A 27,980-nucleotide genomic window follows, 5' to 3' on the forward strand; every position below is an offset into this window, starting at 1 on the left:
TAAAAAATTAAACCAAACTTTATTTTGATTACAAACACACACACACACACACACACACACACACACACAATGTAGTTTTACAAACCTTAAAAAGCATAAATAAATCTCACACATACAAATCATTTTTCATTACAGTTGAACATTTACACCAGTTTATGAACTACGATGTGCAATTTTAGTGCGTATATAAAGTCACTTACGAATACAAAGCAGAAAAACACAGTATCTATAAAAACAACATGTATAATAGCTGGAAATTGTTGTAACACTTAAAAGACTTAATCTTAATCCACGAGAGTCCTGTGCATTAAGTAACACTCCACAAAAAGCACATTTAAAAAGGTCCTACTCACAACAAAACATATAAAAGTGAAGGTTTCTTTACAGTAGACCCATTCAGGTAGCATTGTCATTAATAAAGTGCTTCATTGTAAAGACAATAAATGTACAGTAGCTGTGTTCTCAAAATAAACATCAAGTATTGTTTTTCATCATAGATTAAATATCACACACTATCAAAAAAGTGCTTTTGCTTGGTCTACGACTTCTTACATTTCTAAGTTAGAGCTTATTCTGTGTAACGCTGACAGAACATAACCCGCCTAACCTTTCATAAATTAAGTCTGCATAGATTCAATGGTAATGCGTTCCCTTTTAAGTCTCACAGGTGAACACAAGCCCTTCATTATTATGCAAATATCTGATTCATGAAAGCTTCAAGTCCACATGCAATATCAGAATGTTTTAGCATGTTTTTAATAGTGCCATGCTAGCTTATCAGTCATTGCTGATCTCCATTCACAACTGACGCTAACATAAGATTTCTATTGCTAGTAGTCTGTGTACTATCATAAGTCTTGGACTTTTCGAGGGTTGAATTTGTCTCCCAAGTTGATCTGTCTGCTGCTTAATATAGAGTGGGTGCATTAACACTGACTTTTTATTCTTACTTTTTACCTCCTTTAGATGTTCTAATAAAACATGTGAGCAATTTAGAGCATTGAATATTGAGGAAAGAGAATCAAAGTCCCTTTCGTAAAGGAGCCTACACACACAGTCCAGGCTGCAGGGAGGAGAGGCGCCGCTCGATACACAGCTTACCTGCGCACACACACACACACACACACACACACACACACACACAGGACAAACAGCTACAATCAGTGAGGAAAAACACGTATTCTACCACTTTTATTTTACTGTATTTACTTCCAATTTACACACATTCAATTTACATTCAACTTTTATTTGCATAAACAACACTATAAATACGATCTAAAACAAAAGATGTGCATGTACTAATAATGTTTGATTCTAAAAGATGAGAGTGATATCTAACTGACCAAAAAACCCCAAAACAGAGCCAAAATAAAGTCTGGTTTCTAAAATACTAAAGGTGTTTCCATGGCATCTTTGTACATGTCTGCTATAAAAATGTATAGTAGACCAAATTTATATAGCCAAAATTTACATTTACATTTTCAGCATTTAGCAAATGCTGTTATCCAAAGCGACTTACAGCTGTGACAGTATACAATCTGAGCAATTGAGGGTTAAGGGCCTTGCTCAGGGACCCAACAGTGGCAACCTGGCAGTGGTGGGGCTTGAACCAGCAACCTTGATTACTAGTCTAGTACCTCAGCTGCTAGGCTACAACTGCTTAAAATTAAGACTGAATGCTGCTTTTATAATTTGGTTTCTTAATCCCTTAAGGCTCAAAGCTGTAATTTTTTTAACAGCAGCTTGGCAAGAAGGTACTAATGTACTAATAGAACACACATGATGTAATAATATAATACATTATATGTGTGTAAAAGTGCATCACTTACATTTGTTAATGTTGCTGATGTCCGATCTGTCTGTAATGATTAACGACAGGCCTTCCATTAGAAGCAAGGCCTTCTGATAGCGCTGAGCTGATGCCTCACCATGGTGGAACATCTCGTCCAAAGCTGCAGCCTGCACCTGATAAAATAACCTTCTTAAATAAGTTTAACCTTCTCACTCAATACAGTTTATTTGCTTTATTAGTTTCAAACAACCCTGTTTTTTTAGAATACTGTACTTCAAAACTTCGACTGTATGCAGTTCTGTTTATCTCAAAGCAAAATAATTCACATTGAAATAGCCCTATATGTTTTATACGACTCTCAACTCTGACCTTTCTGATTTACTATGAACCCTCACAGCAGGTTTCCTCACTTAGCTGATTAAATTAAACCATGTATGTATGTCAAAAATTTTAGCTTCCATAAAACACATTAACACTCAATACAACTTCATCTGGACACCAGTCACTAACTTTATACAACAATAATCCCACTAATTTAATCTCACTAGAGAAGCTGATATACTGAGATCCAATACACTGCATCCATAAACCTTGTCTTACACACATAGGCACAGTCACACACACACACACACACACACACACACACACACACACACACACACACACACACACACACACACAGATACTTATCTCACAGACACTATTGGTGTTACTTCCAATTGCTTCTCACTAAACCCTCCATCTGTTTCCTTATTATTATTTTTTCTCATCTCTCACTTTGTATTTGTTTGTCTGTTTATGCTTACATGCACTCCTTTATGACTGTATTACAATTAAAAAAACAAAGCAAAAAAACAAAAAAAAACAAATGAACTGTGTACCATTTGAACAGTATGTGAGTAGATGATTTTCTCTGCAGAGATGTTACTGATTCGGTCCATCAGCTTCTGTTTGGTGCTGAAGAACAGCTGAAGCCTCACATTGAGAGAGCGACACGACATCACACACTTCTTATAGAGCTCGTTCAGCTTACGCACCGCTGCAAACACACACACACACACACACACACCAGCATTAATTAATTATTAAATAACAGGAAACAGAACACACCAAAACAGACAGTAACTGGACACAAGGTGTAAAACCAGGTCGCTGTGCACTTCTTAATGTTTAAAATAAGAAGACAAAGACAGTAATCATACAGAGGAAGATACAGGAAATTCAGCCGATTTCTGGAATTATTAAGTTATTACAGCAAGCCTAAAGCAGAGAACGATTTAAAAACCCGAGAAAGAAACGAAACATGCACATCAAGTGTTAATTTAGTTCACCTGGTAATAAAACAGCGCATTCAGAATTTGCAAAAGGACAAAACCTATAACTACATTTTCCTATTATTATTAGAAAAGAAACGACTATATTAAAAATAAAATTATTTTCTATGAGGACAAAATAACAGAGAAAACATGAAATGAGATGGATAGATCAGAATATCACTTTATTTATAGATAAATAAATATATATCACTTTATTGATCCCAGAGGTAAATTTGTGACCATGTTGGTTGTTGTACAGGGTCAGATTTCAGACCAGAACAAGCAGTGGCAATAATATTCAATACTACCTAACCATAAATCTATTCACAACTATGAGTAATTACTATATATAATGTAATTTAAAAAAATACTGAAAGTGCTCAGGCAGTGTGCCAGTCGAATACACTTGCCCAGAACTGCACAGGCCCGTGAGTCTCACTGACTTGATCAGACAGGGACTGATGATTACAAATAAAAACAGAAGATGTAAAGGTTTGCTAATGACTCAAGTTTCAAAAGACAGCTTTAGCTAGTTAAGGTACTAGACAGGTAATCAGAAGGTCGCTGAATCAAGCCCTACCAGCTCCAAGACGCCACAGTTGGGCTCCTGAGCAAAACCTTTAAAGCTCAGTAACTGTAAGTGGCTTTGGAAGATCACATAGAGGTCACTATTTTAATACCATTTGTTTTTAAAATGGGATGACCAACATACTCATGGTCAGGAGTCCAAATACTTTTGGTTATACAGTGGTCACTCGCTGTTTCGCGGGTTTTCACTTAAATATCATTTCCATCGTCTTGTTGGCATTCATCGTCATCAATCTACTGAACCTCTAGGACGTATCTTCTTCAATGGTGAGTACCCATATCAAATTTTAAAAATTACGTATCTAGGTTTAAGAGTTTAAAACACTTTTAGTGTACAGTATGTATGAACATTTAAGGAGTGTTTTAAAAGAAACAGGTACAGTGGGAAAGGTTATTAAGGGAATGGGAAAGTGTTATGTAGTGTATAAGTGAGTGGGGAGGGTTTATAAAAACTTAAAATAGTGTATAACTACTAAAATAATGTATAAATATTAAAATAGATATAGCGTCGCTACTTCGCGGATTTTCACTTATCGCGGGTGGTCCTGGAACGTAACACCCGCGATAAGTGAGGGATCACTGTATAGTGTATCTGTGATGCAGTGTTGTGGTTGTTACCCTGTTTAACAGAGATGGATGGGTAGAGTTTATTCTCCTTAATCGCCTCCATCACTGTGTGTAAAGCAGTAGATAAGAGTTCAGCACACCTCATATACAGCACCAGCTGCTCTGCAAAACTACATACACACACACACACACACGTGTATTGCATCGTTTAAAAGGGGTTTGTTTATTCATCACATGGAACATGTAATTTATATCATTATTATATTGATGTCATATGTCAGTCACCTCCACTCTCTGCTTAGCTGACTTATGCGGTCTGCCAGTTTACTCTCCAGGAAAGAGGCGTCCGGTGTCTCAGCCTTCTCAATCCCACAGTCCTTTGCTGCTGCCATCTCCATCACACAGTGGCTAAAGGCCAAAGTAAAGCGCAGATGGGCCAGCATCTCCGTGTAACCCTCCTACAGTTACATGTCAGACCCTTTAGATTTATCAGGACTTTCATCTGTGCTAATGTATTTTGTGACCGCAGAAAAAAACCACAGTACCTCCATCAGTGTCTCCTCTGGAAGCTCAGGAGGCACAAAGACCGTGTCCCCCTGCAGATTAGAGCCTATAACATCTGTGCAAGCGTAGCTGTATGTCTTGTGGTAGCGACTGTACATCCAACCAGGACTGTCAGGGCTTGAAGAGCCAACTTCAAACAAACCAATATAATGTTAACAAATGTACACATGGCAGATCTCACCTGTAAATATCTTGGTCTGAATGCAGAGCATTAGTTCAGAACTGTTCAAATCTGTCACTCTCACCTGAGCAATATCTGAGTCTAGTGGTTACAGGAGGTGTGTGGGTGTGGGTATGAGGAGAGCCTAAAGTGAACAGCACACCAGCAGGACTCCCACAGCGTTTCTCTGCACCTCCAATTCCACCAGGGGGCGCTGAAGGAAATAAAAGCAATGTAAAGGGAATGTAAAGACTGTTCTGTAACTATTGTGTCCTGTGTATGTCCGTTTGCATGTTTTTGAATGTTTTTGCATGTTACACAAAAAATTGAGGATACACAGTGAGAGATGACAAGTATTCCTATTTGTTGTTCGTCATTCAACATACTTCCAGAATGTACTCTCACTGACTCACTTCTGTTTGCTTTGCATCAGGAGTTATTATGGACCTGTACTGCTAAACATCTGCTTTACTACCAGGTTTTATAGTTTATAGTAAAAGTGCTTTACTTTATTTATAAGCAGTCAGCTCTACTCTTAGCATTTTCATCCAATACTGGGCAGCACAGTGGCTCAGTGGGTGAATTAGAGATACTGATGAATCATGTTTAACCCAGTAACCTGTCCTGTCTGAATGTAACCAAAAGTGTAAATGCGTCCTGGGTGGCACAGTGGCTCACAGCAAAAAGGTCCTGGGTTTGATCCCCAAGTGGGGCGGTCTGGGTCCTTTCTGTGTAGAGTTTGCATGTTCTCCCGTGTCTGTGTGGGTTTCCTCCGAGTGGCTGTGTCCCAAATACTAATGGTAAGTGTACTATTTCGTCTCTCCTCATGTGCAGGCTTTATATACAGCCTGAGAACGCAAGTTTTTGATGTTATACCCAAATATTTATTATTAAATACCCAAATCGATTTTGCAAAACAAAAGCTTGAAAAGGTTTTCAAAGTCACATATGTTAAGAATCTGAGAGTATCTGAGAGTACCTGTAGTATCCATAGGTCTCTCTGTATTCAGACCATCACAGCTCCCTTTGTCCAGCCGAGAACCAACCACAGCCTTCAGGAGCACATCTGACAACCGGCCTGCACTGCTGGACCTGCAAAATTAACAAATAGCTCTCAAACGTCATTACTCCAGACAGGTGGCTTTTTCATGTAGTTTAATGATGTGAAGATCTTTGATTGCTGGGACGACTTACTTTAGGACTCCATAAGGACTTAAACCATTGAAAATAAGTTTTTAAGGAAAAATGCAACTCCTGTCTTGACTCTAACCAACCTGGATTTTAATCCCATGCATTTACCCCTGTAATGCCCCTGTTTAGTCAGATTTGCTGAATTTGACTCAATGCAATATGACACTGTAAATGGAAAAATGTGTACACATGACCCTAAGCCTGTTAGTAGTGCCATTCCATGCACTGACGCTGGATGAGGTTTGCAATCGCCTTTTAAATTCCCAAAGCTGTTTAATGGGGTTGAGGTCAGGGCTCTGTACAGGCAAATTCCTACACACTAAACAAAACTATGTCTTCACTGGGAAAGGCATGCAACTGTACCACATGACTGAAAGCATATAATTTATTTCATGTGATCAGTTTGCCTGTAGGTAATGAACTCAGCGATTAGAAGGGGTGTCCTCATACTTTTGGTCATATAGTGTTTGTACATAAAAGACATTGGACAGGCAAAGCATGCTGCATGTAAACGATCTATTTTACTATATATAAGTACTACCACATTGGGAAGCTAAGCAGCTTGTACCTTTTTACAGAGCCTCTCCTCCTCACAGCATGAATAGTGGGGTTCACAGAGGGCTCCTGGAGGTCCGGCATGGTCCTGGTGCGGCTCAGAGTCTGAGGCAGGCTGACTTGTTTTTCCAGCTCCCACTGAGTCCCAAAAACACACAGTTAGGACAGAAGGCTGAAGTGAGTTTACTAATGTTACACATTACCTATGTAAATGTCCAGGTGCACAATCCTCAATTTTTAAATACATTTTAGATAACTATTAATGTCTTTATTATTATTATTATTATTATTATTTTCTCTTTTTCTCTGATTTCCCCCCCCAATTTTCTCCCCTAATCTAGTCGTATCCAATTACTCTGATTGCATTGCGCTTCACCTCTACCGATACAACCCTCCACCGCTGACTGAGGAGCTTCCTAACTGACACACGCTCCGACACGTGCGCAGTACCGACTGCATCTTTTCACCTGCTTGAGGCGAGCTTATATGCGGATCAGCCTTGTGCACGGAGAGTCACACCCTGACCAGCATTATTCCCCAACTCTGCTCAGGCGCCATCAATCAGCCAGCAGAGGTCGTAATTGCACCAGTTACGAGGAACCCTGGTCCGGCTCATCCCATCCCTGAACAACAGCCAATCGTTGTTCATGTGGTGACCCAGCCCAGCCGGAGTCTTTATTTTTGTAATGACTTTAATAATGAGATGAACTCACCCTGTGTACTATTGCGTCTGGACTGTGCCGGTGCCACTTTTGTCTGGGCGTCACGTTCGGTTCCATGGCACCAATGTCAGAGAAAAGAGGATGGACCAGACTGTGATGATGGACGTTCGCATCTAATCCCAGCAGGGGAGAGAAACATAGAAAGACACTTTAAAAATGAGACCTAATGCAGATATTAAATATCGCTGATGCTGTTCATGTTAAGTATGTTTGTAAGTTTGTGTGTGTGACAGTCAGAGTTGATTCCTACTCACCTTGCAGCCCTGTCCTGCTGCACTGTGGCTCTGCTTGATCAGGTGACCCCGGTATTGTTCCTCCTAAAAAAACAACACAGAGTAAACACATATCTGTTCAGTAACTTATCAACTTATGTCCCGGCCACACCAGAAACTTGCTGTTCTCAATTTCTCCGAATGCAGTGGTAGATATAAAACATATCTACATAACTTATCTCAATATGTCTTATCTATACCACGTCTTCTTATCTTTCTCTATCCCTAATGTGCAGGACACAATAGTTTTTTTTTATCTAGTCAATGTAACTGTTTGGATAGAAAAAATAGAACTACATGATGATAACAATTGTAGCTTGAATCCTAACAGAGCAAATAGCAGAAAGTACACATATTTAGATGTCAGTATAAACTAGAGATTATGTCAGAAGATCTGAATCATTTTACAACAAAAGCACACTGGTTATTTGTATCTGTATTTGTTCTTGATACAAAGCTTTGCTTTTCATTACAGTATAAACAGCAATAATTACATTAAATATGAAGCAATGTGACCTCAGTCTGAACTGACACACTGGAATTCAGGACACTATTATGTCAATCCTGTTCTGTGTTTATCATAATATCTTGGTAACACATGGGTGTGCTGGGCACGCTGAACCTTTCCCTTTTATGCATGGAGGTCAGTTATAGAGGATAAACTGTTCAAACTTAGGTTTATGTGTAGCTGATACAGGCCATGTTAAAAAAAAGCTGGTATCAATAAGATAATAAAGCAAACGCAGAACTGAGCACATTTCTGCGTTTCCGGGGTTCAAATCTCAGCTGTGCTATCGGCTAATCAGGCGTCACAGATTCTTGAGGAGGGGGGTGGGCACTTTGTCAGGGTGCTGTTAGTGCCTGCCCCAAGGAAATGTATTTAGCATAAAACTTTGTCAAAGTAGGTATGCGGACCAGAATGATTCGTTGTGGTGACAACTAAATATGGAAGCAGGAGAAAAAGAGCAGTATAAGTATATCATATAGATTGATCTGATTTTCGTCTGCCACTAATAAACTGCGGTATGAAGTATTTCAGTATTAGTAGGGATAAGTTTGTAAACCTTGTGGAGAGGGTTGGTGAGGTCTGGAACCCCCAGCAATCAGTCTTTGGTGAGATGTACTGGAAACTGATTCTGGAGAGCCTTTAGTTTGACCACATCCTGGGAATCCACTCATGCCGCAGTGATCTCTGGGTACTGTAGCCCTAAAGGAGTAGAGAAACTTGAGTAGAGTCTCTTAATTTGCAAACCCATGAATGAGTGTCAGTGTATAAGAATTCAGCACATGTATGTATGTAATATGTATTAGTAAGCAGACCGTGATGCTTCCTGCAGGTTCTGCTTCATGCGTTGGTAGTTGTGGATTTGCGTGGGAACAGGAATCGGCACAGACCGACTGTAAGTACTGCCACAGATCCTCAAGGGTCTGAAAAGAGGCACAAGAGACATGTCATTAAGCTAAAAACAAATATAAGTTCAACTAAACATAAGTAGAACATGTTTAACCAGAGTAACAGGCTCAAGATTTATGTGTTGTGTGCTTGATGATTAACTACTGGCATTATGAGATATTATGTTGTTAGTTTTTACAGTGCAGTCCAGAAATAATGATGATTTGAGGCTTCGCAAGGATTCGTATTATCTGAATCTGTCCATGATTTTGATTGATCTAAAGATGCTTTGGGTATTTTTTAGTCATTTGAAGTGAGCTATTAAAACATTGATCTTCATTGTTTCTCCTTAACCATTCAGTGCTTAGCTGAGCTTAGCCTGAGTCTAAATACTTGGATAAATAAGCTGTATTTAAATATGGGCTGTATCTCCTTGGTGTCAACTCAAAGATGTGAGTTGATAACACTGTGGTTTTAAGAAAACAGCCTTTCTAACCTACATGTGAACTTGAAGGTAGCAGCTGAAAAATCATCTATAAAAAGTTTTATCATCTTTGTGATCATCTCAGAGGCTCATTAATAATACTGTGTGCACTAGTAAAAAAATTTGAATTGTTTGTTGTTTGTATAGTCCCAAGAAACTAGGAAATGCAAATATATTTACTTAAATAAGACCATTAAAGGGTTAAGCACACTACCCTAATGGTTTAGCACTGGATTACTCTATGTTTGCATTGTTTACTCAGTATATGATACAATCTCTCTGATCACCTTGCTTCTTTAATTCTAGTTTATTACTTCTGCCAAATATTTTACACTCATCATTCTGCAGTGCAACTTTGATATACAGTAAAAAAAACACAAAACACAAAATGCACCAGGTTAAAAGAGAAATCAACACAATCACGTGAAACCAGCTGCTGCTTTTTTATAGGAATGTGTAGAAGCAGTATTACACAACACAGAGCAGGTATTGGATGAAGCAGTGGGAAGAGTTCTCGAGGAATATTTCTGACTTGTTGTGACTTGCACTAAACCACAAACTGCTGTTTTGAATAATGTTTTAATTTAATGGTGGTTAAAACATATCAGTAGTTGTATTTAATATTTTGAAGGGTTTTCAGCACAAAACCGGCAAAGTTTAAAACTGAAAAAAGAGGGAGCACAGCTTTACAGTTTAAAGGCCACAGTCGAAGAACACACAGGCACACACAAACATATATATATATATATACAGTGTATCACAAAAGTGAGTACACCCCTCACATTTCTGCAGATATTTAAGTATATCTTTTCATGGGACAACACTGACAAAATGATACTTTGACACAATGAAAAGTAGTCTGTGTGCAGCTTATATAACAGTGTAAATTTATTCTTTCCTCAAAATAACTCAATATACAGCCATTAATGTCTAAACCACCGGCAACAAAAGTGAGTACACCCCTTAGTGAAAGTTCCTGAAGTGTCAATATTTTGTGTGGCCACCATTATTTCCCAGAACTGCCTTAACTCTCCTGGGCATGGAGTTTACCAGAGCTTCACAGTTTGCCACTGGAATGCTTTTCCACTCCTCCATGACGACATCACGGAGCTGGCGGATATTCGAGACTTTGCGCTCCTCCACCTTCCGCTTGAGGATGCCCCAAAGATGTTCTATTGGGTTTAGGTCTGGAGACATGCTTGGCCAGTCCATCACCTTTACCCTCAGCCTCTTCAATAAAGCAGTGGTCGTCTTAGAGGTGTGTTTGGGGTCATTATCATGCTGGAACACTGCCCTGCGACCCAGTTTCCGGAGGGAGGGGATCATGCTCTGCTTCAGTATTTCACAGTACATATTGTTCATGTGTCCCTCAATGAAATGTAACTCCCCAACACCTGCTGCACTCATGCAGCCCCAGACCATGGCATTCCCACCACCATGCTTGACTGTAGGCATGACACACTTATCTTTGTACTCCTCACCTGATTGCCGCCACACATGCTTGAGATCGTCTGAACCAAACAAATGAATCTTGGTCTCATCAGACCATAGGACATGGTTCCAGTAATCCATGTCCTTTGTTGACATGTCTTCAGCAAACTGTTTGCGGGCTTTCTTGTGTAGAGACTTCAGAAGAGGCTTCCTTCTGGGGTGACAGCCATGCAGACCAATTTGATGTAGTGTGCGGCGTATGGTCTGAGCACTGACAGGCTGACCCCCCACCTTTTCAATCTCTGCAGCAATGCTGACAGCACTCCTGCGCCTATCTTTCAAAGACAGCAGTTGGATGTGACGCTGAGCACGTGCACTCAGCTTCTTTGGACGACCAACGCGAGTCTGTTCTGAGTGGACCCTGCTCTTTTAAAACGCTGGATGATTTTGGCCACTGTGCTGCAGCTCAGTTTCAGGGTGTTGGCAATCTTCTTGTAGCCTTGGCCATCTTCATGTAGCACAACAATTCGTCTTTTAAGATCCTCAGAGAGTTCTTTGCCATGAGGTGCCATGTTGGAACTTTCAGTGACCAGTATGAGAGAGTGTGAGAGCTGTACTACTAAATTGAACACACCTGCTCCCTATGCACACCTGAGACCTAGTAAGACTAACAAATCACATGACATTTTGGAGGGAAAATGACAAGCAGTGCTCAATTTGGACATTTAGGGGTGTAGTCTCTTAGGGGTGTACTCACTTTTGTTGCCGGTGGTTTAGACATTAATGGCTGTATATTGAGTTATTTTGAGGGAAGAATAAATTTACACTGTTATATAAGCTGCACACAGACTACTTTTCATTGTGTCAAAGTGTCATTTTGTCAGTGTTGTCCCATGAAAAGATATACTTAAATATCTGCAGAAATGTGAGGGGTGTACTCACTTTTGTGATACACTGTATATATATATAACACGCTTACCTAGTAGGGCTTGGAGATGTGCCTGGTGAGGGTGAGGGAGAAGGTGTTCTACCTACAAATGTAGCAGGACCCAACAATAAACACCTAGAATATTGAAACACACACACAAGCTTATCAGTACAAAGAGAGTCACACACACAAACAATCCTGCAGGTTGAAGGTTTAACAAAGCTACAGAGGAGAACAATCAAAAGTCTGAAGCTGTGCATTTTCCCAATGACTAGCAACCCAATACCAATGTATAGGGCCACTGTTGGGTCCTTGAGGAAGGCCCTTAACTCTTCATTGCTTACACAGTATACTGTCAAAGTACTGTAAGTCTGTGAGTGCCAAAATGTAAACGTACCAAAATCTTACACTCAATGCTATAAAACTTTGCTTGTGGCTTTAACAGCATTAAAAAAATGAAGAAGCTTGAACTTACCCACTTTGCATGCCAATATCTGGACTGGCCTGATCTGCTATTTCACCTGAAAGTGTAATAAAGTAAAGCTGTAAGCTACAGAAAGACAATAGAGAAAGATTGAAGAGAGAAAGGCAATACATCTACAGTTTAGAATGTTAACACTTCACACCACTGTATTTAAAACTATATGTAGTCATTTTCTGGGCTTTCTAAAGGAGTTTTTAGAACTCAAAATAGTATTGACATGTTTATCAATATTGTTTTATGTTTTTCATCATTAGAGCAGTTTGTTTCTAATCTAGAACAGAACTGGTAGTAATTAGTGACTTTGTGACTGTGCTATTTAATAAAGTAAAACGCTGGTGTTATTTTTTGTGCATCCAAAAGAGACATTAGTGAGTTTCAAGGGTTGGAATCCAGGACTAGGCTCACAAATACCAAAGGGGCATGGTGTTCATGAATCTAGCCATTGTGGGAACACATATTAGTGCACCCTTAGTGCTGGTCCCATACCCGGATAAATAGGACGGTGTCAGGAAGAATATCAGTGTAAAAACTGTGCCAGATCATAAATGCAGACAAATGATTCGCGGTGGTGACATGTGATGAGAGCAGCCCACAGGAATCATTTATTTATTAAATGATGTTCAGTGGCATAATAAACATTTTGACAATTAGACAGTTCGGTTCTTGAATGTGCTGTGCTTACTGGGGAACTGTGCCGGCACCATGACAAAATCCTCCGTCTCTGTTAACAAGGAGTCTTTCAGCTGGGAGTCTGAAGGAGGCGTGGCTTTGAGCAGTGGGCGTGGTCTACGGATTGCAGACTCCATCTGTAAATCAGGAAATATCTGAATACTCGAACTGTGCATAAATGGGAGCAAATTACAAATGAACTTCAAGCGTGTTTGTTACCTGTGGAGGGGTGAAGTGGGTGGTCGAGGACTCACTGCTGGAGCTTGCAGATCCTGAGCTGGGATACGATGGCACGGGCACAGGAGACGCTGAGGAGAAAAGAAATAACTAAAGCACCATATAAAACCATGTGTTTACATAGAAATGTCTTGGAATCACACTGATTTCTGTAAATATTCTTTTTCTGTCATTTGCTAATGTAAACACACATGCTTACACACACTTACACATACATGAGATGAGCTCCAGCCATATAACTCAACAGCATTCCTGCATAATATTGAATTATAGCTTTCTCTTTGCGTAATATAGTTTCAGGTTGCATTTCTTGACGCAGCGCCGGACTAACAGTGGAGTCCATGTGGCTATATTTATCACAGTGTTTATCACTGCTGTCTGAGTTGTTCCATCTTTGTTGTACACAGACTGAGATTTCTCTGGATTCCATCCTGAAGTCTTTCACAGAGTTTGGCACAAAGTAGTAAACCACAACCTATATCTGCATTACACCAATTATACATATGTTTCAAAGCAGTGTAAACTGAATATTCTACACACTTTCTACACAGCTTTTTTTAGCCGTGTGTCCGAAAAGGCATGTGGTAGCTTGTGCCCCTTTAATAAAAAAACTAGTAATGACTAAATTGTGAGAAACTGTATGGCTGTGGGTGGACAGTGTCCCCCACGTTCCGGCAACTTCTAATTCATGCCAGACCTGTTTTTTTCTGGTGGTTTTGAAAAGACATCTATAATGACCAATTCCTCTAAGCAGTAAACAGTTTATGAATGTATTGAAAATACTATCAGAATGTGTGTGGTATAATTGACAGAAAGAGTTTAGAGAAAGAAAAGAACCATAAGGGAAGCTTACATTTTCGTACAGCAGTGCTTGCTTCGAGAAAGGGATGGTGGAAAAACTCATCTGGGAAAGAGATTATAAGAGAGAACTTCAAATAAATGCAATTTCAGCTTATAAGGAACGCACCACAGAGCTAACCTGAAGGCTATAGGCTGCCCTACTCGTCACCTACATTAGCTCGCTCCAGACTGTGTTTGTCATTTACTGCAGAACATTTTAGAGGTAATGTTTGTGTTTGTTGTCATTTTGACTCTGTTTGTATGTACTGACCAAAGTCCATGCGGTCCCTGTGGTTCCTCTTTAGCAGACCCAGCAGCAGATGCCTCAGGTGACTGGAGGTTTCACGTGGGATGCTGGAAAACATTGTGGACAAATATGCATTTATTAGTGTGAAAAAAACTCTGTACAAACACTTTAGTCTATAAACTGCTGTGATATTTAATAATAGTATAATCTGATCTGAGAATTTATAATAGTTATTAATAGATCCAACAGCAGTTTCTGCACCACTCGACACAAATAAACATGATAGCTTTACCCGGGAGGGCTCCAAGCAAACAGACGAATGACTGGAAAGGTTGAGATTAGTTAAACAAAAGCACTTCAGAAACATTTGCTTTGCTGGTTTTGATGCCAAAAGCTCGGCCAGAAATCCCAGGGATTTTAGTGAGCTTATAAATCCAAATTAGAAGTGATGTGATGATAACCAATAGCCTAACCAATAGAGTTGGGCATGTGAATGTAAACTGAGGAGACTCCGGTTACAACATGGTCTGGTATAGTTTGGATTCAGCCTGAAAACGCCACTAAATCTGGCAACCACAAAACTAAACCATGCTAAACTGGCATCCACAAAACTAAACCATGCTAAACCCAATAAACTAGAGGTCTAAAACACAAAATACAAAAAGGCAAGAAGCAATATGGGTGACAAGAGGGAGGAGAACAGCTGGTATACCGTCAGCACATTGTGTAATTATGATTCTGCAAATAAATAACATTGATTTATTAATGCTGATGATAATAAACACTATAAATTATACTGACTACGATAACATTACTGTGAAGCACAACTGACTGAGTTCAAGGAAAACATACACTACTCACTTCGGACTGAGGTTCCGGTTTCTTTCATAGAACAGTCGTAGCTCTTGTGGTGTACTAGCCTAGAGAGAGAGAGAGAGAGAGAGAGAAAGAGAGAGAGAGAGAGAGAGAGAGAGAGAGAGAGAGAGAGAGAGAATCAATTACTATCTTAATCTCACAGATCTGATATTTGTTCCATTCTCAAGCAAGACAATCAGCATCCTACTGTGATAACAGACTTGTGGATGACGATGTGTATCATTCACTCACTCCTGAGGTCATCTGAAGAATCTACAATGTCTGTTTACATTTATAATCCAGATAGGGATGTCAATGAATGGCGATTTAAAACTCACTCTTACCCACCCTCAGTGAGCATGTGTCAGCTCCAGGGGCTGAATCTCAGATTCAAATCTGAACGTTTCAATGTAATTGCATTAAAATAATAAACGTTAAAGATATTTTGTAGTGTGGAGTCTGACTGCATTTACAACTCTATTTATTATGACAAGCGTGTTTAGTTGGCCCTTGTAATGAAACTGTTTGCTACAAACTCTACACTCTGAACTGGTTCTGCTTACGACATTTATGATAATCTTACTAAGATAAAAAATGGAGGTTTTAAAACAGATCAAAAGAAATACGGCTTATTTTTAATAAAAAAACAACACTGGGAATGTGTATTTTCTAGTTCTTTAAATTCAGTGCAACTGTTTATGTGTTCCAGGTCGAGGTGAACTAGATCCAAACATCCATGATCATTTCTCAGTTAAAGGAAATGACGCCTGATATCGTTCTGTGTTACGTAATGTTCTCTGAACCAGGAGCTAATCCTAATAAAAAGATGATCAACATCTGAATTTACGCACCACAGGCACACGGCAGCTTCTAGAAATAAATGAGCTTTCAAAACCTGAGATCACTATCCTATTAAAACCTCACAGGTCACCGAGTTTAATAAAATACACTGTGAGTCAAAAACAGTGTGAGTTACAATTGTAAAAATAGATAATCAATGTTGAATTTGGTCATAAATTGACATTGTATTAAATGATATAATGATATTATTATGATATTAAAATATCATAGTGAAAATGATCATTTTACAAGGTATTGTAGCTACAAGCTTAAGGTGTAATGGACAATATAATATATAATATAATAATTTAATTTCATTCTGAATGCAACTGTAAATGAATATTGAAAATTGATTAACATTTGGCAAAGTTATGAGCAGAGGTCAGTATTTTGACTCTCAGTTGAGTAGAAATGTTTACTCTGCTGCTTCAACGAAACAAAGCTGAGTCAAGTCCAAAAATAAAAAGCTGTCATGAGAAATGAAATACTGTCTGTGCACACAATCCCACAAGTGTGTGTGTGTGTGTGTGTGTGTGTGCTGCTAGCATTTGGTCACTTGATTATGAAAGAGTCACAATCACATTTCCTTCTGCTACTGCTGGGTAAATAAGTCTGTTTGCCAAACCTGCTGCTATTAGCAAACATTAATGTTCCAGAAGGACCTGACACTGGTTTGCTAAACTCCTTCTATCAGTGAGAAAATATTCTGGTACATCACTCCTCACCAAAAGTCCTAAAACCTAGAACGAATGTATTATAATTAAATCAGTCATTTTTACTAATCGCTTCATCTTGGTCAGGGAGTTGGTGGCTCCAGGGGCAGAAATACTCAAACATCCATCCTGGGGCAACACACACTCATACATTTACTCATTATTCACATAGAGGTAATTTAAAGCAGTCAATCTATATTCTGTATGCTTTAGGATAGTGGGAGGAAATTCCCGGAGCAAACCCATACAGAAACAACTCCTCAAAGACGATGAGCAAAGGCCGGAGCAAACTTAGATTTAGCATTTAGCAGATACTTTTATCCAAAGCAACTTACAGTACTGTGATAGTACACAGTCTAAGCAATTGAGTGGCAACCTGGCAGTGGTGGGGTTTCGATTACTAGTCCAGGACCTTAACCACTAGACTACAACTGCTTTTAGCTTCAGGATTACTGTAGAGTTTCTATTTCAGTTTACAGATGTATTATTTAATATCTGGTTAGTTCTATTTGTAGTTCTGTTATTTTAAGAGTGGCTGTGTTCGGTTTTATAGGTTTGTATATGCCAGTTTTGGTTTAAGTCTTTTTGGTACCTAGATTTTGAATGGCACAGCTGATTTAGATCTGATATTTAAAGAGGAGTGTATAAATAAACAAGGCACATTGCACCAAACGTGCAGGAGTCCAGTGTAACTGTATAACTGTATACTGTATATAAAAACAGCTGTTTGTTCTGCAGTGTAAATGTATATATATATATATAACAGCTGTTTGTTCACAGAGGCAGATCAGACTGTTGTGTCTGTGTGTTACCTGAAAAGGTGCTTTGCCTGTCAGGCACTGGAAGATGATGGTACCCACACTCCACAGGTCAGCTTTAGCATCATAACTCTGTGACATGATCACTTCAGGAGCCTAGAAACAGAAAGATAAATGTTAGTTCTTAGCATGTTCTCCTAAATCAAAAACCTATTTTTTATCTTGGGACCAGTACTTCAGTGCCATGTAAATATTATGTGGCTTTTTAAAAGCTGGGAGCATCGTTTTAAAGTTGCAATTATATATTGCAATTATATAACTACATGGCATAAACCGGCTCATTATAGACCAGGCTGAAGACCAAATGCTTGGATTTTATCAATGACTGAATAAATAAGATGAAAATGACTCACCATGTACATAGGAGAACCACAGAGTGTAGCAGCCATAGTGTTAACCTGCAGGTACCGTGCAAAGCCAAAATCAGCTAAATAAATGAAGAAAAAGAGAAAATGAGGGTGGGAGAGGCAGCAGATTAACACTGATAGTATTTACACATCTATTTACACAGTCTGATATCTATAATTATGTTATAAATATGATGAATGTCACCAGACGTTCTTGGCCTCTGTTAAAAATGCATTTGTACATTTTAATGTACTGTAGTTTATTTTCCCACATCACTCAGAAGAAGCAGGGACCTAAACACTCAGACTATATAATATGTAGAGGAGTAAAACAGTAAAAACTAATAGTGGTGTAATAGTGGTGGTGTATTTGCATTTAGTACAGAATGATGTGGATTGGGACACAGCCAGAGATGCTTGTAGGCTACCATCATCTCCTTTTATAGACATGAAAATTATGCTTAAATACACAGAACATTAAAAGACCAGTTTTACGAGTGTATCTGTTATTTTAGTCTCGGATTGAGGTTGTGTAGAGGCTAAATTCAGCTTTAGAGCCTTACTGTGCAGTTTTAAATGAGAACTGATTATTTTCCTCACCGTGTGAATAACATTATGCATCAGCATTCACTGGGTCTGTGTGGTTTGTCAACACATGGCTCTTAGAAAGTCAATGTAAACTGTGCTTTTACATTGAGGCTAAAATGTGAAAACAGGACTGACCCAGTTTGACACAGATGTTGTTGGGACCAGCTCTGCGTGCCGTGCTGTAGGACAGGAGGATGTTCTGGGGTTTCAGGTCTCTGTGAATGATCCCTTTACTCCTCAGGATGCTCATAGCGCTGGCTATCTGTTGCACGAAGCTTCGGATGGTGTCCTCACTCAAAGAGCCTTTAGCTGCATGAACACAGAAACGTCAAATTTACTGAAACACTCAGATGTGTAACTGGGTTACGTATCACAGAGAAAGCACATGCTAGCCATCACAGCCTGGTAGCTGTCATGTAACAGGGAAGATTTAGTAATTAGGAACAAATACAATCAACAAAAAGAGGAGCTGCATGAAGTTCGGTCATGTTTTGGGCAAAATATTCTCAGGCTGTTCATCCTCAGAAGAACTTGGTAATATGGATTAAGTTAGGTCAAGTTGTGGTCAGACAGAATATCCTCAGGCTGTGGTCAACCTCAACCCGTGTTAGTAAATAACGGACTGTTATTACTCATTAAAAATGATACAAAAAAGGAACAAGCAAGAGTCAATAAGAACTGTCTTGCCTAAAATGTTTGGCCTTAATATAACCTACATGAGACCATTAAACATCTCTGAATTGGAGATACAAAACTGTCCATGAATGTGTGATATTAAACTTGTAAACTGATGAATCTTATGTAACCAGTACCTACCATTTATGTCCTAAATGTAACCAAAGTGTGTAAAACATGACATTAAAATCCTAATAAATAAACAATAAATAAATATTAAATACTCTATACTAAGTGGAAACTAGAAGTATGATCACTAGTGTTCTCAGCCCATTATGGATGAAGTAATGTGAGTGATAATATTTTGGACAGCTTAAGATTACTCATCCAGGTCCCACCTTTCCTCCCCCACCAACATCCACTGCTGAGCTGAGACGTATTTTTAGCCGTAGTGTTTTTCCACCACAGGAAAGTTGAGACTGACGGGTGGATGAGGTCAGGGTGTCGACTAGGTTTTACAAGGCTGGGCCTTAAGCCATACCACGAAAAAGGAAGGTGAGATGAGGGACGGGTGGGATTAAACAGCAAAGTGAAAAACATCTCTTTCGAAGACTCGAGCAACTCTGGCAGGACTACATAAGCAGGTCAGGTTCAGTGTGAGGGCTGAAATAGCTCCGGTAATGCTAACATATTTGTGATAGTGGTAAATATAGCCTGGATTCTAATGCTACACGAAACAGCTATAATCCTGACTGAGGCGGCTATATTGTGTGTGTGTGTGTGTGTGTGTGTGTGTTAATTGTAGGATAGGTGAGATTATTCCGAGTGATGTTCTATTTTTAGAAAGATGTGTGACTCTGTGAGGGATTGTTTACTGAGGAGTAAGCTGTGTGTTGGGTAATTGTCAGGTCAGGTTTAAGACGCGCTGTGACAATAAACAATCTCACAGCGCCTTCATACTCAGCTGGACGGCTTTACAGCTTGATCACTGAAGAATAATGTAATAAATGTAATGACTAATTTATGAGAATACACTCTTAAACTTTGGTGTTCATCACTTTCTGGTCGCTAAAGTTAAGTTAAGTCAGTACTTTTCACCTACAGTCAAAAAACGTCCTTAACCATCACGGACGTGGGAAATAACGTGTTAATCAAACATTCATCCCTTCATTATAATTTCTAATTTCTACTTTTTACTCTCCAGATTTTAAGTTGTTAGTTTCTCTAGAATTAAGAAGGTTCTGAGGGGAGAAAAGGGTTGAAGCACCAACCAGTATGACCATTTGACATCAAATTCAGTTTGCTTTGCTTGGATGGATTATCTTTATTTTTTCATTTATATCAACAGCTTTATCATGGTCAGGGTCACAGAGGGTCTGGTTTCACCAGGAAACACTCGGCACAAGGCAGGTACACCCTGAACCAAGCGTCAATCCATCACATGGCTTCTGCCATACCAACCATCTCAAGAGATGCAGCCAATCATGTCTGTGTGGACTCTCATCTGTAATACATGTAACAGACCGCTGTGACACCCGAGTGCTTCCTGGGTAGATGAGTGGGGCAGAAAGTGATTCCTACAAGTGCAGATCTTGACAGAGAGAGTCGACATTAAAGCTTTGGGCTCATCCTTACTGTTGAAGTACAGTCTGTCAATTGATTGTTGTTCACCAGCAAATGCTTAACATTATAAATTCCTTTATTTTACTCTATTTCACTGTCCACTTCATCCTGATCAGTGTCACAGTGGATCTGCCACCAAGCGGAAACACTGAGAACAAGGCAGGAAAACACCTAGAGAGGGCAACAAACTCCCACAGATCTTACTTACTCACCATTTACACACCAAGACACAGTTCATATCAGCCAGTTTACGTTTTGTGTATTTTAAGAGGTGTGAGGAAACCAGAGTACATTAAGAAACCCCAATTATTTTTCACCCACAGTAAAAAACATTTATTTTAATATGTAAATTATAAAGCATTGGCGTCCACAGTTCCATCTGACATAAAAAATATAAATAGTATTTTTGTATACGTACTTATGCTTTTACTTACAATGAACTGTTTTACTTACATTGCAGGTACTCTGCAAGATCTCCACCATTACAGTACTGTAAAAAGAAAAAGAAAAGCATATAAAAACTGAGACCACTGGCCTCCTCGTCTCAGAAACATCACAGCCGTGATAAATGAGATCTAAGCTCAGACCTGACATACAGTTAGGGTTTCACTTATGTCAGGACTGTGTGAATTGAATGCGGCTTTAGAGAGATTTCACACAAACATGTGAGATGTGAACTGTGAGGAAAAACTAAGTCATGTTATAAAGTAGTTGTTTCTTCTACAGTGATTATTTATAAGTGTAAATTATAATGTGCATTGATTGAGACTCACCTCCATGACGAGGTAGACACATCCAGAAATCTCCTGTTTGCAAAATTAATAATAATACAGTTTATTACTAGAAGATCTGATGTGTATTGACAGCAGAGGCTGTTATAAATAAACTGTTCCATATAACACATCCATTCATATGTAAAAATGTGGTTGACATATCTAGACTACATTACTTTTCACTGATCAGAAGTTATGCGTCGTTTTTACACAAGATTTCTAAGTTAGTCCTGATCCCTACTGTGTGAACTTGATGCCATACAGTTTTTCCTCATTTCCTCATTTTTAAGCATAAAGCAACAATTCGGTTAAACGTTTATTCACTTGTGACCATTGCTCCTCTTTGCTGATGCTGTCTGTACATGTCTGGCATTAAATATTCATCATGTTTATGTTATTTTGTCCATCTTCTGTATAACAGCCATTGATTTATTAGCACAGACTTTATGTACAGGTTTGTATACTTGGTCTAAATCCATGGAGTGATTTGACCTGGTCATTATGCAGCACATGTCCCAGAGGCCACAGAGTTTAACACCATACTGCTGGCTGGAGTCCAGTGAGACATGAAGTTTCCACAGACACCAGACTGCACTGATATACCACCGCTATAAGAGCTGTCTGGGTCTGTTTTTTATATTTATTCTGGTGGAGTACAGAACCAAAAACGTGAATTTACCTGATTTATCTGAAATGTATCTGTATGGGTATCAAGTTCATTTAATGCAATTATTTTTCACAATGGTGTGTATTAACGTTGCATCTAGGGTGTGATCTTAAGCTCCAATGGCTTATTTACTTTCATTTGGAAAGAAAAACGTTCATTCATCTATTTATTTATCTTCACAAACGCCTTTACCCCGTCAGAGTTGTGATGGGTCTGGCGAAAAATGGAAACACAAGTGAAGGACAGGAACACACCCTAGAAAGGGTGCCAATCCATTACAGTGCAACACATACTCACTCACATCTATGGGCAATTAGACCAACCAACCAACCAAACATTCTTCGTGTTGTTAGGAAGAAAGAGAAAACTGGAAAAACCAAGGACAAGCCATTCAGACAAGATAAAGAGTAGATGTGAGGATTAAACCCAGGTCATAAGACCCCCTGATAATGTGCAACATGCTTTCTACACCCTGCACAACCAACAACCTTTAAGCCAAACTCCAGTTAACTGCCGTTAATGTCGTATAACACCCACTCCCCATAAGTACACTCAACCCTGAGAACTGTTTCTACTCCAAACACCTTCCTACACCTTCCACCAACAAATACCTCCACCTGTAACAAAATTAACAAACAGTGGCTGCACAACACTGCTGTTGGTGACTGGCAAAAAAATCCATATTTCACCAACAAGCAAAATAACCAATACAGAACCATATTAAATACACTATATGGCCAAAAGTACGCCTGGCCATGAGTTTGTTGGAGTTTGTTAAATTAGTGTGACCATTATGCAATCTTTTCAGCTATAACAACAGCCGCTCTTCTGAGAAGGCTTCTCACAAGACTTTGTAGTATATCTGTGGGTATTTGTGCCCATTCAAAAGAGCATTTGTATGGCTGGTCACTGATGTTGGTCAGGACAGCCTCAATTAATGTTCCAGTTCATTTCAGATCTGGTCAGATCTGGAGTTTTTGTTAAACTGAGCTTTTCTTCATGACTTTATAGAGTCTGCTTTGTGCACAGGGCACAAATATACTGGAACAGAAAAGGCCTTCCCTAAACTGTTGCTGAAAAGCTGGAAGCATTTAATTTCCTGTATATAATAGATTTAATATACCTCTTAGCAATTGTTATTGCTAAAACACATGAATTCAGTTATTAGAATGTGGTGTCCCAAAAGTTTTGTCCATATTGTGGATTTCAGGGCTTGTAGTTAAACTATAATAACACAATAATAAACATTAAACATCTTCGTAGTTTTCAATTAAATACACGTTCACAAATCATTTGCATTTTACCTACTGTCCTTATTTTTTTGAGCCTGGGTTGGTAATTATCACAACAAGGTGTTTTCTCATAGGTAACATTATGTAATGTTCTATAAATCGTACACAAGTACACAACCTAATTTAAGGCTGTATAGGCTGGTTTATTCTTTGTTATAGTCACTTATTAATAAATATAGTGACTGCAGCTCTGACGCTGCCCTGACTAACAAGACTAAATAGAAACCGTTACATCAGCAGTGCTGGTTATACTGAACAATGTCTCCTTTACAAAAGAGCAGTTTAGTTACTGTTCCTAAAAACAGCTCAGCTCCTGTTTGCTGTACCTCATCCATTGTTCTGGACAGCAGGTCGGCATGTACAGTTTATTATGTACAATGTGGGCCTGAGGATCTAAACTGGTGTTTCTGAACTGGGAGAGTCGGTGTACTCCACCTGAGCCGCCCCAACACAAGTACAAAACCTGCTTTGTTATACTGGAATGAGGTTCAGTAAATAACACGTATAATTATGTTCAGGTGCTTCAGGCTAGGTTCGAAGGACTGGGTAACATGTAATGAGTTCATCTAATGATTTATGTGAGTTCCATATAAAACAGCCGGTGCAGGTGAACTGTTGCTGTCAGCAATCAACACCAACGTTACAATCGCCTTCTGTTCCCTATTCACACCGGAGACATTAATACAAATGTACTATATGCAAATGAGAGGGGTTCTCACCCGGGGGGAAAGATGATACAGGTGGCAGATGCTGCTTATTTTTGTTACCTAGGTGTATTAGAATGACCCACTGTATTAAACCGCTTTCATACACTTAGCTTGAAGCAATATGCTCATTAGTATTACAAAGGTTCTGCTCAAAATACCTGCACTGGCAGAGCAAGACATGATGAGTACTTACATTTCTGTTAACTATGATACGAACTATGGCTGGCTGATTTGACGATGATATTTCCATAAACAAATCAATGATTCCTTTCTTGTTGGGGTCACCACAGCGAATCACTCTTCTGCATATTGATTTGGTACATTTTTTATGCCGGGTGCCCTTCCTGACCCATTATTTATCCCACTATACCACTATTTATTTGAGACCAGCACTAGGACCGATCCCTTTGTGTTGCCACATTGTCAGAAAAACTTAAATATTGTGTTATATATTGTTTAAATAATTTTAAGTATAATTATGTCGCATCACCCCCGCCCCTTTGTTTATATGTCTACACTGTCAGGTGAAAATAATATAAATATATACTGCTTCTAATGGCCGAATATTAGGGTTGTGCACCTTTTAGTTAAAAAGAATTCAATACGCATCTGATAGGTGGAACAAGCAATTTCTGTCCAAATGACATGATTTAGTTTAGTTCTAATAGTATTCCCATCAATTTAACAATCATAAACTATTTAACAGCTCTCAAGAGCTAGCCCACCACCACTGAGGTCTGGGTTCGAATCCCAGCTATATCATCAGTCCATTGGGCATCTCTACAGACATAACTGGCTATATCTGAGGGGGCATGGCCACAGCCCTGTGATGAATTGGTGCCCTGCTTGGGGATTTCATGCTTTCCTGCCTCCAAGATGAAGCAGATGATAAAAAGGAAATAAAATAAACTATTTAATAAACACAGCAAAACAAATCACCAAACTAAAATCACTGTTCTCTCTGATTCACTCTATTTCCCCTGCAGCAACATTAAACTTCTTTTTTTTTTAAATTCTATTATATTTAATCTATTTTTTCCCACTTTTTTCCCCCCAATTTTTTATCCCTATTCTAGTCATGTCCAATTACCCTGATTGTGTCCTCTATACTGATTCGACCCTTTTGCCGCTGACTGAGGACGCCACTCAACTGACTTGCGCCCCCTCCGGCTCGCAGTCAGTACAGCCTGCATTTTTCACCTGCACGAGCCGAGTTCATACACCGAGAGACTGATTGTTGTAGGGCTGTGCAGGGAGTAAAGTTCATGTATTCATAATAGCATGTGGGAATTAATTTGGTTTAAGTTCTGTTACACTGGACATAAAATTTGGGGAAAATCGTGTGTTCAACTGGTTGTTACTACATAAGGAGGAGTTCTGGGTTAACCAATCAGAAGCAGGACTTTTACACAACAACAACAACAACACGGGGCCACGTGCTTCTGGTTTGTGTGCCAGTTCTGCTTCAACCAGTTTGATAAAGCTCAGCTCTGAATATTTCCAGGTAGAAATGTTAGTAAGCATTACATTTAAATCAACTGGTTACATACCTGAAAGTCCAGCAAACTCACAATGTTTTCATGTTTCAGCTCCTGTAGGCAGAATAAAAAATTAATTAGATGTGTATATAAAAAACTAGAGATAACTACTGTAAGAATGGTAGCTGTTATTGATCACCTTTAATATTTTGATTTCTTTCCCCAGGAGAGACTGAGACTTCGCCAAATTCTTCTTATTTATACACTTCACAGCTACTTCAAAACCATGTCTCTGTTGGGAACAAAACACATCCCAGGTTATACTTAGTATAGATAATTACTCCCGGAGACTACAAATAAAGAAAAAGAGTATTTATAATTACAATACTGATTCTATACAGCAATACAGCATGTAGTCAAAGCTTTACATAAGCTTGTCAGGGACATGTACAATATTTAGTAGCCCTTTTTGGCATTTTAATAATTTCTACAACTGAAACTAAATGATGGGAACACAAACGTCTTTTTGTTAAACAAAATATGACAAAATCTGTTGGGTAATAAAATAAATACAATACATCATAGATGATTAATGGTGTTCTATAATATATACAGATTTATTTTGTGACATGACTTAATACCTAGAGAATATGATTGACCACAGACAGAAAGTTCCATGTGTCCATATAAATAGTGCTAGTTTGACTCCAACCATTACAAAGTTTATGGAACAGTGGTCACTTTGCCAACTGCCATGACTTAGATTCCAACAGTACCAACATACTTCCTTAAGCATAATGTGATAATGTGGGGTCTCTACCGATTTTGACAGACCACTGTTTAGTGACCTTTGGATTTGGTGCAGACAAGCCAACCCTATTAATATGGACACAGAGAAGTCATCAGTAGTAGTCGACTGTATATACAAGGAATTATGAGACCATGGCAAAAGTTAAATGACATTATAGGACTTTCAACACCAAAATAATAACCTAAGTTGATTTATCTATATTTTAACCCTGTAGATTGTTTCAAAGTACAGCCTAGATGATTAATGGTGTTCTATCATTTATACAGATTTATTTTGTGACATGACCTAATACATACAGATAATGACTGACCACAGACGAAGAGTTCCATGTGTCCATATAAATAGAGCTAGGTTGTCTGTACTCATTACAAAGTTCATGGAACAGTGGTCACTTTGCCAACTGACATGGTTCTCTGATTACATATTTTTAGTTGGCACCGACAGTATCAACAGTGCGACAATGTTTCTTTCAGCTTAAAGTGATAATCTGGGGTTTCTTATGATTTTGAGAGACCACTTTTGGATCTGGTGCAGACAAGCCATTATAGAACTTTGTACATCAAATTAATAACCTAAGTTGATGGTCTATATTTTAACTCTGTAGATTGTTTCAAAGTATAATTATATACATATAACAGCCTAGATGATTAATGAGGTTCTATCATTTATACAGATTTTATCATTTAATGATTTATCATTTATACAGAAGTTCATGGAACAGTGGTCACTTTGCCAACTGGCATGGTTCTCAGTTTACATATTTTTAGTTGGCACCGACAGTATCAACAGCGAGACAATGTTTCTTTCAGCATGAAGTGATAATCTGGAGTTTGTTATGATTTTGACAGACCACTGTTTCATAACCTTTGGATCTGGTGCAGTCAAGCCAACCCTATTTATATGGACATAGAGAAGTCATCAGTAGTAGTCGACTGTATATATACAAGGAATTATGAAACCATGGCAAGAAGTTTAACCCTGTAGACTTTTAGAAAACCCACAATGAGCTTATAAAGGAAGCTAAATTCGTACAATATTTCTAAAACATCTGTTTTGAAGTATAATTTAAGCATATAAACACTTCATAATTACCTGTTTGTGTCTTCCTTTAAACACCACAGCAAAAGCTCCATGTCCTATCAAGTCTTTCCTGTTAAACTCGAATTTTCCGACACTCTCCATGGATGACATTGTTTAAAACAGCAATAAAAACCAAGTAAATAATCCAGGTTTCTTCATAGTGAGCTGTCAGAGTTCACAAACACTCATAATGTACTTTAAAAACAAAGAGTTTCAAACCACACAGTACACAACACAGCGCACTTTACACTAGTGTACAAATATATAAAACTATATTTTGTTTTCCTCTAAACGTATTAAAATCCTTCTGTACTTGTATTAAATCCAGTAAGG

General features: G+C 38.7%; 1 protein-coding gene across 1 annotated transcript; it reads right to left on the reverse strand.

Moving 5' to 3' along the window:
• ulk1a (unc-51 like autophagy activating kinase 1a) lies at nucleotides 1–27,980 on the reverse strand. Its single transcript, XM_062999386.1, has 28 exons — nucleotides 27,660–27,980; nucleotides 25,956–26,048; nucleotides 25,829–25,870; nucleotides 21,613–21,645; nucleotides 21,293–21,329; nucleotides 18,737–18,910; nucleotides 18,020–18,093; nucleotides 17,661–17,762; nucleotides 15,302–15,360; nucleotides 14,465–14,547; nucleotides 14,207–14,257; nucleotides 13,336–13,424; nucleotides 13,130–13,253; nucleotides 12,439–12,484; nucleotides 12,015–12,098; nucleotides 9,048–9,155; nucleotides 8,792–8,934; nucleotides 7,710–7,772; nucleotides 7,447–7,568; nucleotides 6,747–6,871; nucleotides 5,967–6,079; nucleotides 5,073–5,201; nucleotides 4,809–4,957; nucleotides 4,549–4,721; nucleotides 4,315–4,433; nucleotides 2,674–2,831; nucleotides 1,830–1,965; nucleotides 1–1,101 (listed from the first exon to the last, which is right to left on the reverse strand). The coding sequence occupies exons 1-28, from the start codon at nucleotides 27,756–27,758 to the stop codon at nucleotides 1,046–1,048; spliced, it is 2,784 nt and encodes a 927-aa protein (XP_062855456.1). The 5' UTR covers nucleotides 27,759–27,980; the 3' UTR covers nucleotides 1–1,045.

This window comes from Trichomycterus rosablanca, chromosome 7, assembly GCF_030014385.1.
Source record: "Trichomycterus rosablanca isolate fTriRos1 chromosome 7, fTriRos1.hap1, whole genome shotgun sequence".
Taxonomy (NCBI): domain Eukaryota; kingdom Metazoa; phylum Chordata; class Actinopteri; order Siluriformes; family Trichomycteridae; genus Trichomycterus; species Trichomycterus rosablanca.

Coding starts and splice junctions, on each gene's coding strand:
- ulk1a (XM_062999386.1), bottom strand. CDS start 27,758: ATGTCATCCATGGAGAGTGTCGGAAAATTCGAGTTTAACAGGAAAGAC. Junction 26,049..27,659: donor TTAAAGGAAGACACAAACAG/GTAATTATGAAG, acceptor TGTTCCCAACAG/AGACATGGTTTTGAAGTAGC. Junction 8,935..9,047: donor AACCTGCAGGAAGCATCACG/GTCTGCTTACTA, acceptor CTACTCCTTTAG/GGCTACAGTACCCAGAGATC.